The 20,348-nt window shown below is 34.5% G+C and overlaps 1 protein-coding gene across 21 annotated transcripts in view; it reads left to right on the top strand.

Annotated features, from left to right (window-relative positions):
* LOC125650127 (tubulin polyglutamylase TTLL5-like) overlaps positions 1-20,348 on the top strand; it is a 70,578-nt gene that overhangs the window by 11,579 nt on the left and 38,651 nt on the right. For all 21 annotated transcript variants that reach the window (XR_008803097.1, XM_048878107.2, XM_048878094.2 and 18 more), the window contains exons 4-10: positions 2,799-2,881; positions 5,937-6,107; positions 8,179-8,245; positions 12,002-12,084; positions 12,234-12,303; positions 14,491-14,575; positions 15,803-15,904. Coding sequence is in view for 20 of the 21 variants with exons in the window: in XM_048878107.2 (XP_048734064.1) it covers positions 2,799-2,881; positions 5,937-6,107; positions 8,179-8,245; positions 12,002-12,084; positions 12,234-12,303; positions 14,491-14,575; positions 15,803-15,904 (661 nt within the window). In the remaining variant the exon portion in view is untranslated. The remainder of the gene's footprint in view (positions 1-2,798; positions 2,882-5,936; positions 6,108-8,178; positions 8,246-12,001; positions 12,085-12,233; positions 12,304-14,490; positions 14,576-15,802; positions 15,905-20,348) is intronic.

Here is a 20,348-nt window from a genome sequence, read left to right on the forward strand (position 1 = left end):
GGGATTTGTATAAATCTACATTTCTGACATGACATAGGGATTTGTATAAATCTACATTTCTGACATGACATAGGGATTTGTATAAATCTACATTTCTGACATGACATAGGGATTTGTATAAATCTACATTTCTGACATGACATAGGGATTTGTATAAATCTACATTTCTGACATGACATAGGGATTTGTATAAATCTACATTTCTGACATGACATAGGGATTTGTATAAATCTACATTTCTGACATGACATAGGGATTTGTATAAATCTACATTTCTGACATGACAGGGATTTGTATAAATCTACATTTCTGACATGACATAGGGATTTGTATAAATCTACATTTCTGACATGACATAGGGATTTGTATAAATCTACATTTCTGACATGACATAGGGATTTGTATAAATCTACATTTCTGACATGACATAGGGATTTGTGTAAATCTACACATGTAGTTTTACTTCATATGTGTTAATGCTATTTATTCACATGATCTGATTATATATATTGGGTGTGTCTATTCTGGCCAGTTATTATTTTAATCTACTGTATGGGCTTGGTATAACTGTGGACACATGGCAGATTTTCTCACAATATCATCTTAAAGAATTTTCAAACAGTTTGTTTTTCATTACATAGAAAGTGTACTCACACAACATAATAATGGTTTAAGAAAATAGATTATTCTCAGAATATTTTACATTTGCTATTTTTTCTCCTCTTGAGCTTGTAGTTTGTCTGGCACTTTGTAAATGTATAACCCATGGCATAATGTCATATGTCGACCGTGTTGCTCATGTACGACATTACTCAATACTACCAGTGCAAATATGTCATTCCTTGTGAGTACATTCATTAGTAGATTTATAGGTATGTAAAGCTACCACTAGCAGTGTAAATATGGCAGTCATGGTAGGTTACACAAAAGGTCCCACAAAAGTTCCAACTGTGGACCTTGTAATTAACAGTTAATTGAAGCTGAAAAACTATAATTTAGACATAACAGAGACCTATAAGCAACTCCTACTGCAGCATGTAGTAATATGTCACGGTCCCCCCTATAAATTCATTCAATTGATAAATTGATGCTCATTTAAATTTAGTTCACTCTTATCATAAATTGGAATCTAACGTAACAAATTTTGAAATGATTCGATGATCGACAAGTATATAATTAATGAAAAAGTAGGCAAATCGTGAACATTTTTTGAAATCTTGCTGATGTTGTGGAGTTTGGGTCATGTGTCACCTTTTAAGACTTCACTTTCATTTTACTTTGAAGTGAAACATCTTCTGAAAATATTGTATCTTGAATGTGTTGGTGATAAGATTTGGAAGGTTTAAACTTGATATCTTTCATTATAAAGTTGGTATACGTAATTTAAATAATTTTGTTCATTTTTACCAAGAAAAAAAAAGGGACCATGAGATGTTACGAGATTTGTGGAAGTTGCTAATCTCTGTATCTCTCTCTCTCTCTCTCTCTCTCTCTCTCTCTCTCTCTCTCTCTCTCTCTCTCTCTCTCTCTCTCTCTCCCTCCCTCCCTCCCTCCATCCATCCATCCACAGACATCACATGTAGGGATGTCTGTACAATGAAAACATGCTGACTGAATCATGACTATACTGACATGATCAGGATGCTGGTCAGCTGGTCTGCTTATTACTGACCACAGCATATTACTGACCACTGAGTTTGGATTGTCCAGCAGATCAATACACAATGACCTTCCTCCTCTCAAAGGTTATAGTATATCTTCTGTATTCGAGGTCCATTGCTGAAGTGGCTGTATTCTGGGTACACAATATAGTGTGGACATAGATGGAATATCCCCAACATAAACATTGACAGTCATGTTCAATGCAGCTACAGGACTGATATGATGAGAAATCTGATCAGGCTGGCCATCCCTCCAGAACACCTGGTGCAAATTTGTCATTCCTTGAAATATTACATGTGATAATGATCTATCAGTGTAAGCAGAAGGGACAGGGGATTGAAGGAGCTGTTTATGTCACTTAATTACGCACAAAATAATTGCAAAATATTGATATTCTTCTGTGCTCATCTCCAGCATGTCAATGATACATGTTGAGCTGACTTCGGGGTAGATATATATCATGGCAGAGTCCTTACGGGCAAAGGAGCAGGCCATTAGACATTTGATCAATTTAAAGAATAGCATATTTTCTCTAGGCATGCATTCATTATAATCTGCTGCTCAGCCACTGACAGTCAGTAAAAGACCTAGTGTCATATAACAGTTTATTTGAAAGGCTGGGTTAACTCAAGTTCAAAGACCTCCCTGCTTATTTATTTGTTGCAATTTTTAACAAGTGCTCTGAGTAAAATGTACTGACTTCTCTCTCATTCTGCTAAAAGCTTTCGGGCTATATCTTTTCCATCTCTCCTGATTGACACACGATACTGATATAAATTGTATGTCGGGCCATTTTTTGTGAAGTTGATGGTGGCAGTTTTCCATTTCTCAGAATGAGAGTATTTTAAAAACTCATTACTTCCTCAAGTAACTGGTTAATTTCAACGCATTTCCAGTGTATTTTACGAGAGAATGTAATCATTCTTGTGAACAGTCAATCATTGATACTAATATTAAGATGTTTATCTAGATTATTAAGCAAGTGTAATGAATGTTCCCCGACCTCCCAATAATAGTCTACAGAGTATGGCAACAATTTGCACTTTGGTATTTTCATCAAACCAAAAATAAGTGCTTGCACATAGATAGTCACTTTCAGAATGATAAGAAATAAGACATGTACTCTTTTGATTCAGAGAGGTACCACATGACGTACAAGTTTGGAAGCTCGGAATGTAAAATTGTCCGAAACATCTTCAACTACCATGGATTACACGAGGTTTGCTTTAGATTTTAAAAGCCTGTTATATTAATCTTTGTAAGTTATTGTGATGCATCAGATTCTGTGCCTGACAACTGGCACAGACTCCCATTAACCTTGAGGCACAATGTATGTTATGAAAAATTTACACATTCCAAAATGCAAGTTGTACATAAGCCTTATTCGGTCGTGTGAATATTTAAAAAAAAAAATTATGTCGATTTTAACTCTCTGGCATACACAATTGTTAGAAAATGCACTAGCTGTGTTTAAAAATCTATGATTTCTGAGGAATTATTTAGATTATGATCATGGATTTTCTTTCTGAGAAATCATTTAAATTATGATCATGGATTTTTAAAATTTTACGGTTTTCTTAGGAAGTAATTTCATAAACATGAATTCTGTACATTGAAACATTAAATGAATTGTGCATTTCATTGCTGTTTGAAATCCGTTGGATAGGAGTATCTACGAAATCCATAAATATTGAGCCCCACAAGATCTAATGATTCCACAGTGTAATCTTAAAACCTTTTATAGTACATTTTTATGTCACAAAATGTGTTTTTTTTTAGCCATTTTGTCAAATTTTTCATTCTAAGAACTGCCAAAATATCAAGAATTTATAAAATAAATAAATTATGTACATAGAGCACAATGTGCAAGTTAATTATTATAGATATAGTTATTGATAGAACTGTTATTTGTTACATTACCAGGGTACATATTCGTATCCTGGGTGGAGGCTGTTCTCATATTGAAATTCTTTGTAAATTACACACATTAAAGTTCAACTTTTTCCCATTAAAATCAAGAACTTTACAAATTCACGTCTTGTTGATTACTATATAAATTGTTGAAGGCATACTTTATAGATAATTAAACACAGTCTCGACATTTTAAATATCAGGAATTAAAAGAATTGGTCTTCCTGTAAGCAAATTATTTACAAGGTATATCATGCTTTTTAGCTCACCTGAGCTGAAAGCTCAAGTGAGCTTTTCTGATCACCTGTATTCCGGCGTCCGTCCGTCTGTAAACTTTTCACATTTTCAACTTCTTCTCAACAACCACTGGGCCAATTTCAACCAAAGTTAGCACAAAACATCCTTAGGTAAAGGGAATTCTAAATTGTTAAAATAAAGGGCCAGACCACCTTCCAAGGGGAGATAATCAAGAAAAGGTAAAAATAGGGTAGGGTCATTAAAAAATCTTCTTCTCAAGAACCACTTGGCCAGAAAAGATGAAATTTATAGATGAGCTTTATTAGGTAGTGCAGATTCTAAATTGTTAAAATCATGGCCCCCGGGGGTCAGATGGGGCCACAATAGGGGATCAAAGTTTTACATACAAATATATAGGAAAAATCTTTAAAAATCTTCTTCCCAGAACCACTAAGCCAGAAAAGCTGAGATTTATATGAAAGCTTTCTGATATAGTGCAGATTCAGGTTTGTTAAAATCATGCCCCCCTGGGGTAGGATGGGGTCACAATAGGGGATCAAAGTTTTACATACAAATATATAGGGGAAATCTTTAAAAATCTTCTTCTCAAGAACCATTGGGCCAAAGAAGTTCACATTTACATGAAAGCTTTCTGACATAGTGTAGATTCAAGTTTGTAAAAACCATGGCCTCCAGGGGTAGGTTTGGGGCCATAATAGGGACTACGGTTTTACATGCAAATAGATATGGAAAATCTTCTGATATGGACCAAGGTGACTCGGTGAGCGATGTGGCCCATGGGCCTCTTGTTTACTCACTGCTTGCAGTTTTCGGCGAAAAGTTCGATATAATATGATGATTAGACCCACCCCTTCTGTTTAGAAGCAACTCTATCAAGGTCTCACCTCTTGCATTGTCATGGTGAACTGGAAATAAAATCCATTAATCGGCTATAATTAACCGTCCAACATCTACTGATTCTCAAATGTGAAAAATCGGTGAAGGGGGAACGGAAGTTGACATATATTTTCGGGATAGCCCTTTTTTCATGGTCGACAAATTAGAAATAGTAAAAATAAATATTATGATTAGCAGTAGATATGTTACATAGTGAGGTAAAGGATCTTGAACACTATTCTATTTTGGTATATACTTTATGTTTTTCAACGTTTTCAATGTTAAACATGTTAACTGTACTTATTCATACATTCTTTGTATCAAAATTAGATGAAAGTAAATGTATTATGTAATAAGAAAAGTTCACAATACTGAATTAACACCCGCACATGTGGGCACTCTCAAACATTCACAGTGACATTTATACAGCCAAATGTTAAAGTTTCAGTGTTTGTCACAATATCCCGGATGACAAAACTTCATGGGTTGGAGCAGGAGCTTTCCCAATGTTGTTTTGGCACTGCAGTAGATTTACTAAACTCCCATGCCAGCCTGTCCTAATACCACACAATTGTGCCTGAATTTTATTGTTTGCAGGACTGCACAGCACTGCAGTCAGTGCCACCCCCTTTTTTCCCGCACAAGCGTCAGAGGGTACATCAGCAAGCAAATTCTTATTTGCTTAAGCATGTCAACTTTCGTCCCCCTTTCACCAATTTTTCTCATTTGAAAAGCAGTAGGCAATGTTTGACGGTTGATTATAGCTGATAATCAGACTTTATTTCCAGTTCACCATGACGATACGAGGGGTAAGACCTTAACAGGGTTGCTTCTAAATGGTAGGGGTCTAATCATCATATTACATTGAACTTTTCCCCCGAAGCGATGCAGCTAGTAAAAAAGCAAACCAAGATGGCGGTGTGATGTACCTTGTGAATAGTTTGTTTAATACAGGAAGACAATTTTTTGTGAGAGCTTGTGTAATTAAAGTATGAAATATCACTTTATATTTATGTTTGAAATTGAACACAAGCAGAGTTTGGGTCAAAATGGAAATTAACTGGGCCATTTTATGCAAACCAAGTCCTTTCAAATGTGGTATGCATTAATTTTTCCTTATGTCAGTTGTAAAAAGATAATAGTATTTATCAAGCATTTCTAGAATTTCAACAATCTGCTAAAATACCATGTTTTTCAGCATTTAAATCTATTGTATTTGATTTCCACAGGTTCATCCCAACAGTTCTGATTTTAACATCATCTGGACAGGAGGCCACCTTAAACCATTCACTTTACGCAGTCTGACAGAGTTTCAGAGAGTAAATCATTTCCCTCGTTCCTACGAAATCACGAGAAAAGACAGACTCTTCAAAAACATCCAGAGAATGCAACAAATTAAAGTTAGTATCACCAGAAAATTCACTTCTTGAAATCTAAAATCCTTTGAAATATTTGACGATTTTAAATTCTATACATATATCTATATATACATTCTTGAGGGAATGAGATATGAGTTTAAGTAAATACAAGTGACATCTTTTAATTTTTCAAAACTTTCCAGGACAGACTAGTGCATTTGTATAGCAACTATACAGAAGAAGAAAATAGATTTCATAGCGTATAGTTTGCACTTTACTGTTAATTATTCCGCGTAGACATGGCTGCAGACATTGCATGTATTTAGGTACTCAATAGATTGTCAGCCTCAGATAGTGTGTCGATCAATACTCGGTTTTAATTAATGATGGGTAAGAGACATTTGATATTACTGTCCACCCACAAGTTAAATTGTGAGATTTGGGATTATGCATCTGTATTTAAATTGCACCCCACATCTTCCATCCAAGGCAGCAGGAATACAGAATTTTCCAATATCTATTAAAGTTTTATCTTTGTTAAGTTTGATACACAATATGAGAAGTGAATCAATAATTCAGTACCAGTGTACTGGGTTTCTTGGGATGAGCGAGAATTAAGCTATGAATTTTAACAAAGCTGTGACTTTTATAGCCATTTTTTTGTCATAATTCTTGTGAAAGGATCACTTTGGGATAACAAATGAATGGATCTATAATGAACTTTAGTAATAAACAGGCAAAGAAGTGATTTGTTGGAGTGCATTTTTGAACTTCAGTATCCCAAAGTTGTAGAGACTGTCAAAGGTGAAGGATATTGAAGCCATGAAATACATACATGTATATATCTAAACCTGTTAGCGATCAAGTATCAAATTCCATCCCTTGCTTGTAATTATTCTTCCATTTAAATGATAATTAAACATTGTTCAAAAGTGAAAAATGAATGAGGGTCATGCAATGCACTGAATAATCTTATGTTCTGCCGAATGCCAGCCACTGTATATTTTCTAAATGTCATGTTGATATACAACAGTTATACTTTTGTGTCTGAAAATGACTGGCTTGAAATCTTCATTGAGATGGTTTGTATCTATCAAAACTTCAAATCAATTCCAGTTCTATTGATCCATTTCTTTTCTTGCGCCAGAATGATCCTTGGTTCCTATATATTCATATTTTCAACTGTTTCTCTTTGAAGTTCTAATGACTGTGTTAGTTTCTCTATATACTACCAGTGGCATAGCTGACCAAAATTTGACATGTATACCAATTAGGCAGGGGATATTGGGGCCACATTGAGGGCCTCATTGGGTCCAGGCCAAAACCTTGGTAGGGGTTTCCAGAGGACAAAGCCCATGGAAGGTCCTGGATTCTGTCAATTTTAAAAAGAACTGAATTTCAACTCAAAATTTCATTTAATGACTGTACATGTATTTGGTTTATCATACTACAAATTTAGTGATGAAATCATGTCCACAATAGTAAATAAACTTAAGTATTTGAGGGGAGTATCTTTAGATGCAGAGGTTGCCAACATTCTCTACCCAGATTTCTGTGCGCTGCTGGCACTACTGTAAATGGCAGCTACGTCACTGTCTACACCAGGAAGTAAATAAGCAAATTGTGTCATGATCTCAGTGGGCGGGGACTATGGAAATTTACATGGAATGTCATGTGTATTTCAGTTTCTTTTAGTATTTTTGATGTAACAATTTTATGTTTTCAATTTTATTTCAAATATGAATATAAGGAATCCCTAGATATAATATCTAGTTTGTTGGGTATGTGAGGTCATTAGTTACAATGAAAATCCAACAAACTAGACAGTGATTTCGTAATTATTTCATGCCTTTTCAAACATTAATTTTAGGATGTAAGATACTGGCCAGTATATAAAATTAGACCAAAAAACACAGTTACAGCAAAGCAAACATAAATGAATTCATGTTTACGGTGAAGTGATTTTTGTTCCCTGTAGTTTTTAATCATATGATTGTATTAGATATATCAAGCTACGTTTATAAGGTCTCTAATATTGTTGATTCCCAGCACTTTGCTGCAGTTTATAGGTGTATTTTACTGTATATTGTAACAACTGCTTATATTATTTCAGGGTGTGAAACATTTTGACTTCATTCCCCAAAGCTACATACTACCCAGTGAATATCAGGATTTTTGTGGTAAGAGATCATTTGAGACTTGGGGATTTTCCACTGCCCTGCATTGTTGGGCCGAATTTTAGTCCCATTCCCAATTGAAAAATTCTTACTATTTCCCCAAAATTTGTCCATGTAATTTAATTGTATGGGATTGGAATGAGCTAAAACTTACCAAACTGTTCCAGATGTGGTTGGGATTGAAATGCGCACATATTTATAGGAATCGGGACACAGAGAAAAGGATCATAGATCATGTCTAGTCATAAATCCTAGTATTATTGGAAAACTTTCTTCAACTAAAGGGAACGGGAACAGAGTTTGTTAAATGTTGGTAATAAAATGAATAATCCTGCTATAAAGCCTGTCAACCCGAACGAAACACGTTTCTCTGAAAATGGAAGTACCGTTTTAGTTTGATTTTACTGACACATGTTAAAACAAAACGCTAAAAGTAAGAATTGAATAAGTCTGGACCAGGGAGCAGACTGTGACATATTTAAATTTTACCTCTCTTCTCTGTGTTCTGGTATAGAAGTTCTCTCAGAGGAACGAAAGTAGAGATCGAATATTATTCGGTGTCACTTTAAATAACCATCCACTACGAATTTCCCAATGTGACATAAATTGTTGTTAAAATTCCAAATTCTAATAGCTCAGGTCCCATTACTAAAAAAGATGTGGAAAATCCCAGTGAGAATGATGATTAAAAAAATTAATTTAATTCAAGATTAATATTTTATGATTTGAAATTGTGATGTGGTTTTCACTGTTGTATTGTCAATGGAATGAAGATCCATCATGGATAAATAGTATTTTAAAGAGATTGAAAAACAATCAAACATAAAAAAAATAATCAGTATTAGTTGATATGATATAGTTAGATGTTCAATTTACCTCCTATTCTCATACACATATAGGCAGGGCAAAAACGAGATTGTTATAGACAAATAAGTCATCTTGTCAAGGGGATTAATTTTCTTGATGTAGCATTAAGAAATCAGGTTAGAGTTTGTTATTTGTCAAAGTCCTATCCTGTAATCTTCTAATTAAGGAAAGATCTGTGTCACATTCCCGACAGATTTAGAAGATGGCAGTAAAATTAACATCCATTTTTTTTTGTGAGGAGAATTAAAGAGACTGTCTAATTCTTTATGCAAACTTCATTTTATGTTAGGAGTACAAAGCTTTTAGGAGGAGTGAGGTGAAAAGGTCCAGATATTATTTATTAATACCGGTATACACCTCTATTTAGCTTGTACTGCAACTTTTCCGGTCTTCATGAAAGCAGCTTATCAGATGACAAATTTGCTCAGACATTCATCTTGTTAATGTTTTATGAACATCACCTTACCATTATTCAGTCAGCGTTGACTTTCAATTCTTCTGGGTTTTCATCAAATCCAATATTTCAAATGAAATTTGGTCCATAAAATCTTCTAATTGATAGAATGAAATGGGCTTAGCAGCCGTTCTGGTTAATGATAATGGTATAACTTGAAATGTTCATGTACATTTTGTAGGTACAGAACTTTTTTTTCAAGGCTGATTAAAAGGATATGGGATATGGTATAAATCACTTCCTGGTCGTAGATTATTAACGTGAAATCACAAATATTCACTGTGGTCTATAGCTAGTTTCATTTTTGTGGTTCAGACTTAAATAAATTCAAATTCTTCATGTACTTAATATGATGTTGTAGTAAATGCAACCTTGTAATGAAGAGCACATGAACTGGCTAATTTGTTTGTTACCAATGGAATTTTATCTCTGTATAAAATTAAACAATTAGCTCACCTAAGTGAGGTTGGGGAGATTTTGTGCTATACATCCAGTGTTGACATGCAGCTATAAGTTTTAGACTCAGTCTGATTCCCAACTTCTAGAACAAACCTGCATGAAAGTTGATTGTCAGAATCTGTAGAATGGCTTCAGATGCTGGGTTTGTTTCATTGTTAGACTCGGTAGTACTCCAGTGTAGGTAAACACCTACCTGGACCAAACTTGATTTGTTTTATTGTATTATGATCCATGCAACATGCTTCTCAGTGTTCCATTGCCAACAGTACAGATTGTGGAATGAATCAGAATGGCATATTTAAACAATAAAATGCATTCTTTGTAACAGTTGTTTTATCGTGTGATGAAAGCATTGCAGAAAAAAAATTCATAACCCGCATTTTGCACATTTTTTTCTGCAATGATTGCTGCCTTCATCAACCGATAAAACAACAGAGAAAAACATTTCATTTTTTATATTTCTATTTCTATGAATTTAAATTTTTTTTTTAATACTGAATCTAAGTACTAAAACATATCATTGACCCATTTGTTACTTTAAATGGAACATCCATTGCACCCTTTGATCTTGATGACGCTCCAATATGGTAATGAGCCAGAGATATCATGATATAACACCTATCTGTATATCGTCCAATATTTAGGTATCCGTGGAAGATATATATATGAAATATATTTTGGTAGTAATATACAGTCATACCTCGTTATCTTGAACTCAATGAGGTCAAGAAAAAACTTTTAAGATGTCTAAGGATTCAAGATATCGAGGGTAAAATACTTAAAGAATAAGTGGTTGGGACTTCCGAATCACTTTGACATATCCATAGTATTCGAGATATTGGTGTTCAACTGCACAATACATAATAATAATTTATCATTTATCATTCAGTCAGAGGAATGTTGGAATTGTTCATACATTTATGACTTTTAGCTTGTTTTATTTGACTGATTCATTTCCAAAAGTCCTAACTCTAGCTTTGTTGGACCTGATACATGTACCAAATAAGGAGAGAAATTATCTATTTTGAGGCCATATGTGATGCTATAATTGATATCAATTTTCAGTGTTTTGTGGTTGAGCAACACATTGAGCAAATGGTCAGTAGGATAATTTTTATTTAATAGGAAAGAAATGCTGGCTTTTCATGAATTTACATACAATGCATTGAAGTTATAATTGTATCAGTACAATGAATTTGATGTCTATAGAGTTAATGAAAATGTTCAAACCACACAATTTTGACCCATGCTTTAGTAAATTTTCTTGTAGCTGCAGATCTGTAGCTCTCAGGGAAAATATTGGGAAAGACTTGGTCTGGTCTATCCCAGTATTTCCCCAAGAGAGCTACAAGACTTGGTCTGGTCTATCCCAGTATTTCCCCCAGAGAGCTACAAGGCTTGGTCTGGTGTGTCCCAGTATTTCCCCAGAGAGCTACAAGACTTGGTCTGGTCTGTCCCAGTATATCCTCAGAGAGCTACTAGACTTAGTCTGGTATGTCCCAGTATTTCCCCAGAGAGCTACTAGACTTAGTCTGGTATGTCCCAGTATTTCCCCAGAGAGCTACAAGACTTGGTCTGGTCTGTCCCAGTATATCCTCAGAGAGCTACTAGACTTAGTCTGGTATGTCCCAGTATGCCCCTTGAGAGCTACAAGGCTTGGTCTGGTCTGTCCCAGTATTTCCCCAGAGAGCTACAAGTCTTGGTCTGGTGTGTCCCAGTATTTCCCCAGAGAGCTAGAAGGCTTGGTCTGTCCCAGTATTTCCCCAAGAGAGCTACAAGTCTTGGTCTGGTGTGTCACAGTATTTCCCCAGAGAGCTACAAGTCTTGGTCTGGTGTGTCCCAGTATTTCCCCAGAGATCTACAGGTCTGCAGCTCATTTTCTTGTTGATATTCATGTTAAAGGATTCTGAAACAGTGTATTGAATGATGGAAGATGTTTGAAGATTGTGGTTCTGATTTAATCTCATTTGATATTTTAGCTGCCTTTTTAAGGGAGAAGGGTTTATGGATAGTAAAGCCAGTAGCCTCTTCCCGTGGGCGTGGTGTGTTTTTGTGTAATCATGTGAGTAGTTTTAATCATACACTTTTTATACATAATATGAAATATGGAATCTGAAGTTTCATAAAATTTCCCAAGCAAACTGAGTATAGATTCTGTCTCTGTTGTCAGATTCATGCATGTGAATAGAGTTGACTGTTTTCTTTTTGTAGCCTGATCAAGTGCCATTAGATGAAAACCTGATTGTATGTAAATATATATCCAATCCACTGTTAATTGATGGTGAGTATCCAATCTGTTGTGAATGTCAATTGTCATATTTCTACACTTTTTGAAATCTGGGATCTATAGGGCCTAGTTAACTTAACATGACTTTCACTCCTACCCTACCCTAGCGTTGATATAATAAAAAACATTAATAGAGTAATTTTTAATTTTATTTGGAACAAAAGGGATAGAATAAAAAGAACTTTAACAGGGGCCACTCAACAGGGTGGTATTGAAATTGTAGATGTAAAGTCAAAAGCAATTAAATGTCCGTGGATATCCAAGTTAATTTCTGACGAACAAGACAATATCAAAATAATTCTAGAAAATTTTGATATTAAAAAACATGACATTTTCTACATATTACACACGAATGAATTAGCAATGCAAAATCATTCCCATGCAACTAAAATGTCTTCCATTATTTTATAAAGAAATTTTTGAAGCATTTAGTGATTCTAAGTGTTCAATGGAAATAGATGAAATAACTACACCAGACTTCTTGTCCAACAATCTTTATGGGGAAACAGGACTTTTCAGTTAAAAAAAAAGTGCTCTTTTTTTAAAACTGGTATGATGCTGGAATTCTATATGTAAAAGACATTTTAAATGAAAATGGTATTAAACCAATAGAATATTTTTCAAATATGCTTACTAAAAAAACCAACATAATTTGTGAATACTTCATATTAAAGAAAATGTTCAGTAAATATAAAAATCAGTTTGATTTTAGTTTATCCAAACATACAAATATTATATCCGTCTACATTTCCTTTTTCATGGCAACCATTATTACTGCTTTGAGGATAGAAAATGCAAATTTTACTATGAAATTTTTAAAAACAAAAAATTTGTGAAGCTATAATGTTGAAACAAGAATTCAATATTCAAGAAGCATGTTTTTCAAAAATATATTTCTCAAAAAATTATCAAGGCTTTCGATAAAAAAGAAGAAGATAGATTTTATTAGTTATTTGTATCTCTGCATAAGATATTCATTTATGTTCAAACATGAATGTAATCATGTAATATACCATATATTTTATATGCAAAAAAACATTTCTTTTTGTAATGCTCAAAGCCACTATCAATAGGGTTCAGCCTTTTGATAGAGCTGCCTAATGAGTCCGATATGATTTGACTTGGACTCCTTATGGCAGCACAGCTTATGTGAAATTTTCATACCAGTATGTACATGCATATTTCACTGCAGATATGAATTATATATACTAAGTATTATTTACTGAATCTAATATACCTTTTATATATCTTTATCAATATTTATGCATCCTGCGTGATGTATACATTGAACATTGTATTAGATGGAGCTTAGTCGGGGCCCCATCCTTGGTAGCTACCATTTCTTCTAGTTAAAGAAATATTTTCTTTGTTATAGAATAGGTCTGGGAAATTAAATTAAAAAAACCAAAACAAACTCTACTTATAGAACCCCAAAGTTTTACTGTCAATTTGAACATATAGTCTAGATATCATAAAAATGATATACTTTGTAAAAGGCCTAATTGATACATTTATATTGAAAAATGTAAGACATATAGGCCCTATATATATATATATATATATATATATATATATATACATGTATATATATATATATATATATTCTTTCTTTCTTTCCTAATGTTTTTGCCTTTTATATCTTACAAATTGTAATGGCTATTTCCTCATGAGCGTGCTGCAGTGGTGAGCAATGTGCATATGAATCTTGATAGATGTACTGTATACAGGCTTATTTTCGCCCCGTGTTATTTTCGCCTCTCTACACTTGCAGACAGTTTTGCCGTGTTTTAAATTCGCCCAGATATAGTTGTGTTAAAAGAGAGATACAAGAGAAAACAGTTTTGCTTACTCTCAAATTTGCCCAGTGACAACGAGGGTGAAAGGGACGAAAATGAAACGGAGGCAATATTTCCCTGTCTACAGTAGTACATCTATTTTAACAGCTGGGAAATACGTCATAGATTTAAATTAGAATGTAAATTCATATAAGAAATTTCATTTCTGAAAATAAATGACTGCATAACAGCTTCTCGTTGACTTACTGCTGGCATGAAGCATTGCAGTTCATACCCTCATTTATTTTCAAACCTGAAATTTATTTCTTAAATATATACATACATGTGTGGGAGTGGGTTTGTGTTCTATATCAGTAGTATGTTAATGATTTTGGTTTTTACATAGGTTTCAAGTTTGACATCCGATTGTACGTGTGTGTGACCTCCTACGACCCACTCTGCATTTACCTGTTTGAAGAAGGACTTACTAGGTATGTCAGGGCAAGGTTAATCAAATCGTACACTCCACAGTGAGACAGAGTACTGAAATTGACAGGTTTAGAATGACCATTTGTAAGGTTGCATGTTGTTCTGAGTATTTGTAGATGTAATGCAAGTTTATACACTTTTCCTTATAGTATTCCTTATAGTAAATCATTTTGTAGCAAAAATTACAACTTATCCTTGCAATAATGAAAGCTTAACATGGATGATCCACAATCCATGTCCCCTGGAGATGAGGAGAAAATTTTTAAGGAAACCACAAAAGTTGGTCCCCACAAATCAATATGATTTTATAGTGTGTCTTCTTCATCATGGCACGTGTCAATGGCGTAAATGAGGAACAGATTAACTGTTGGTCCAGGGTGTAGCCCTTCAGAGGCGAAATTCTGCAGAAGTTATTGCGCTTTTAGAAATAAGTGATTATTGTTGAAATTATTATTTCATCATAAACTGGATTTTGGATTTCAGTAAACAGCTTTTTTCCCATTGCCATTTGTATAACTGGCTTAGCCCTTTCTGTTATAGGATTAAAATCACTGAGTTTACTATTCCTAGCCATGTGAATTTAAGATGATATGAATGGAGTAGATGAGACACCAAATAGGGAACCAGTTTAGCCTGGTCTTATGGGGTTACCTGCAGCCATTGTCAATATCTATAGAACTGACCAAATTCAACAGAAGGGAATTTTCAGAAAACCCAGTGTCTGCAGAAACATACATTATATCTCATATTCATTTCCCCCTTTATTTAGTTAGTGGTGGATTGCACATCTAGAACTGCTAGTAAAAAATCACTTGACCAGTATTACACCTTGTTCATGTTGTCAAAGTAAAGCCATATTTTATGTGTTTCACGCTTAGTGCTATTCGGTATTTTTGATTTGTAGATGCCAGAATTTACATGCTTATAGTGCTATTCAGTATTTTTGATTTTTGATGAAATGCGATTTACTGGTAATGCGATTTACTGGTTATAGTGGTGTTTTTGTTTTCATTCGTGTCTTGTACATATTTTGTAAGTGTTACATACAGAGCACTAAATACCCAAGTCATCATGAATTGTATAGTTTTCACATCACTGCTGAATTTAAAAAGTGCCATTTATGACAGATATTCATAAAAATTGATTTAGAGGAGTAATAATCTCCGTTGTAAGAGTGATAGATTGCAAGTTCTTGATAAACGAATCCATTTTTTGTATGTGATAAACAGGTTTGCCACAGTGAGATATGAGAAGAGCAACCGGCACATCAGGAATCAGTGTATGCATCTGACCAACTACAGCGTCAACAAGAAAAGTGATGACTATGTCAAGTGAGTACATCAACTAAACAAGTGCTTCCCATCAATGAAGAGTATCAGCAAGTCCTTATTGACCATACACACAATGCGGAAGATCTGTTAGGTTAAGTAAATATCGCTTGATTGATCTGTAGGTTTTTATTAGAGTTGGAAACAGTTATCAAAGCAACATGCATGTATAGATTTAGATTACAATATGTGTATTGTTATTTCAATACAATATTCATTCATCAATGATCAAGAATGAAAGCGAATAATAAGAAGTGTCATGTCAAGCAGATCATATTGAGTCTGGATGCATATCCTAGAAGGTCTTTCTTTGAAGTTAACACTCACCTTATGGTCAGTGAGGCAGGAGTTTTCCTATAACATATTTAATGCTGTTCAGAGGTCGATAAAGATGCATTGACAAGTATGAAGTGGCCAAAAATCATTTTCCATCTACAACTCTTTGGCTTCAGAAAGTTTGAGCGATGTGTCGATGACAAAATTGGCATATATTTAGGAAATAGATAATGCGATTCATGAAATGTACGCCTGTGTGAGGAAATAGATAATGCACTTCATGAAATGTATGCCTGTGTGAGGAGTTGCAGTTCATACCTTCATGTATTTTCAAAATTGAATTAAATTACATTCTACTTTCATTTCTGTTGGAATTCCGAGCAGGTAGTATGGACATGCATTGTTCACCACTGCAATGAATTCATTAGGAAATGACTATCATATACAATTTGTAAAGACCTCCAAGACAAAAGCATTGGAGATATAGATATTGATCTTTATATCTTGATGTTGCAGTTTTGATTGACATATGTGGTCCACTATCTGATTGACATGTTGTCATTTTTGACGATTTTCAAGGAACATGCAAAAAATCACCAACTTTATAACATCATATTCCAGGAGACCAATCAATTCAGGAAAATGTAATTGAAATTTTAGCTTCTGACTATTTCAATGTGGAAATGATTGATTTGCATTAAAATCAAATAATGTGTGTGAATTTCAGGGTCAGAAATGGCTGTTGTTAAACTTACAGATAAGAAATGGCTGTTGTTAAACTTAGAGATATGAATTAGCTGTTGTACGTTAAACTTACAGATATGAAATGGCTGTTGTTAAACTTAAGGATATGAAATGGCCGTTGTTAAAGTTACGGATATGAAATGGCTGTTGTTATAAACTTATAGATATGCCGTCCTTTGACTTTGAATTGTACATTTCCTTGTATCATCTGCTTTGAAATTATTATACAGGTTATCTCCAGATATGGTCAAAAGATGTTGTGTTTGTATTATTTTTAGCTCACCTGAGCTCAAGTGAGCTATTCTGATCGCCTGTTGTCCATCGTCTGTCCGTCTGTAAACTTTTTACATTTTCGACTCCTTCTCCAGAACCACTGGGCCAATTTCAACCAAACTTGCCACAAAGCATCCTTGGGTGAAGGGCTTTCAAGTTTGTCCAAATGAAGGGCCATGTCCCTTTCAAAGGGGAGATAATCACAAAAATGCAAAAATAGGGTGAGGTCATTTAAAAATCTTCTTCTCAAGAACCACTGGGCCAGAAAAGCTGAAATTTATATGAAAGCTTCCTGACATCGTGCAGATTCAAGTTTGTTAAAAGCATGGCCCTCGGGGGTAGGATGCGGCCACAAGGGGGGATCAAAGTTTTACATACAAATATATAGGGAAAATTTTTGAAAATCTACTCAAAAATTACGAGGCCAGGTAAGTGGAAATTTACATGAAAGCTTCCTAACATAGTGCAGAGTCAAGTTTGTGAAAATCATGGGCTCCGGGGGTAGGATGGGGCCACAAGTGGGGATCAAAGTTTTACATAAAAATATATAGGGAAAATCTTTAAAAATCTTCTCAAAAACTACCTGGCCAGGAAGATTGAAAGTTGCATGAAAGCTTCCTGACATAGTGCAGATTCAAGTTTGTTAAAATCATGGCCCTCGGGGGTAAGATGAGGCAACAATAGGGGATCAATTTTTACATACAAATATATAGGGAAAATCATTAAAAATCTTCTTCTGAAAAGTCACTGGCCCAGAAAAGTTTATAGTCACATGAAAGCTTCCTGTCATAGTCCAGATTCAATTTTGAAAAAATCATGGCCCCCAGGAGTAGGTTGGGGTCACAATAGGGATCAAGGTTTTACATGCGAATATATAGGACAAATCTTTAAATATGAGCCAAGATGACTCAGGTGAGTGATGTGGCCCATGGACCTCTTGTTTTTGTTGCTGATGAAGTCGGAGTGAAAGTTGATTCTGGGGTCCATAAGCCATTATGTCATTATATCTTTGTCCTCTGTCATAGAGGGAGGGGCATATTGCTTTGCACTTGTCCGTGGGTGTTGGTCTCTGACATCTTGTGCAATTAATTGCCAGGAGATTGCTCTACCTCACATATTTCATACTGGGTAGGCTGATACACATCAATGTGCGGATGACCCCTAGTGCTCAGCAGGTCAGTGTGTCCTGGTCAAGGTCACTACAAGGCCAGACAGATTTCATGTGTATAATGGATCTTATGCTGTAGGTAACTGGAAAGCATTTTACCTCACAGACTACATGCTGATACACACATCAATGTGTGTACAGTATGTACCAGAGACATTAATATTGTGTTTCTTTTTCACAGATTGGACTCTACAGTGATTAGTGCTGTATACTGTCATTTGATGAGGACATACATGTTTTACAAACCTCTCTTGTTTCACACATCGTAGGTTCATGTGTCATGTATTAGAAGCTGATGCCTAGAATGTTGGCATTAATCATACAATTAAATGTATCTAGAATCATTCAATCCGCAGTACACAGTAAAACTGGTAGTGAACTTGTCAGGGTTGTCGAAATTACTTTGTGGCAGCCATAATTTGTGATATCCGATAAGAACCCTATTAATTTGTACTTGCAGGTAATGAGAATTGTTATGTTATAATCATGGCTTCCTTCTAACTCGGGAAACTAGAGAATTTTTATATTTCATTCCAATAAAATTACAGTATACCACTGTCTGTAGTCATGTGGAATTTAATCTTGAGATAGCTTCACAGGTGTAAGACAAGTTGAAACAAATGAAATCAATAAATACACTCAGGACTTGAGTGAAACCTATGAAACACCATGTATTCCTCATGCCATCTCATCTATATGGCTAATATGTTTTCCAATATAAACAGCTGGAAATAAAATACAGCTTCAGCATTGCAAAGATGGTGAATTTCTTTTGTTTGTTCACATGAAATAAATTTCACTTTTTAATTATATTTAAGATATATACATGTATGTGCATATGAAGTAAATTTCACATTTTAATCATTTTTATACACCCGTCTGTACGTCCGTCTGTCCGTCTTACTGTCCATTTGTCCGTCCGTTCGGGGTTTTCTCTTTATAATTTCATTTCCCTTTCACATATCATGCTTAAACTTGCTGTGTAGCTTCTTTGTGGGTCACTCTAGATCATACTGCAATTTTGATCCATTTCGACCTTTTTTCCAGGAGTTTTGCCCCTTTATTTGGAAATAATTATTATATGGAGGGTACATAATTTGTCCGCCCTACTCCTCCCACAGTTTTCAAGTGAGAGCCTTCTTATTTTGTGGAGTGTTTGTATGGGTATTGAAGATGTGCATGTGGGATGGATTTTGATTTTCTACAATTTTTGAGAAAATTATAGGTTGTTGAACTTAGTCTATTTGGAAATTAATATTCTATGGAGGGTACATAATTTGTCTGCCCTACTCCTCCCACAGTTTTCAAGTGAGGACCATCTTATTTTGTGGAGTGTTTGTATGGGTATTGAAGATTTTGATTTTCTTCCATTTTTGAAAAAATTACAGGTTGTTGAACTTGGTCCATTTTGAGGAAATCTCGATTTTTAAGCTAAGACCCTTTGTTCATATGAAAGTTTGTCACAGCCTAATGATGGCTGATACTACCTGAAGCAAAGTTATACAAATTATAGCACAAGAAAACACCCTATGTAAGCACTTCACGGGCGTATTATTTACCGTTTGCGGTACTCTTGTTAAGATATATTGTATAAGCATATGAAATAAATTTTAATTTTAAGAAACTTCTGCATAAAAAGAAAGAAAAATAAACCACATCCTTACAAACAATGGAATCTTAATTTAGTAAATACCCACAACTTCAACATTGAGATCTATAATAAATTCTCTATTTCCACTTTAACATTGGGATCTATAATAAATTCTCTATTTCTACTTCAGCATTGGGATCTATAATAAATTCTTTATTTCTGCTTCAACATTGGGGTCTATGGTAAATTCTTAATTTCCACTTTAACATCAGCTGTGGTAAATACCCCCATCTCCACTTCAACATTGGGATCTATATTAAATTCTTTATTTCCACTTTAACATTTAGATCTGTGGTAAATACTTCATTTCCACTTCAACATTGGGATCTATATTA

The sequence above is a fragment of the Ostrea edulis genome, chromosome 5 (assembly GCF_947568905.1).
Source record: "Ostrea edulis chromosome 5, xbOstEdul1.1, whole genome shotgun sequence".
NCBI classification, from domain to species: Eukaryota; Metazoa; Mollusca; class Bivalvia; order Ostreida; family Ostreidae; genus Ostrea; species Ostrea edulis.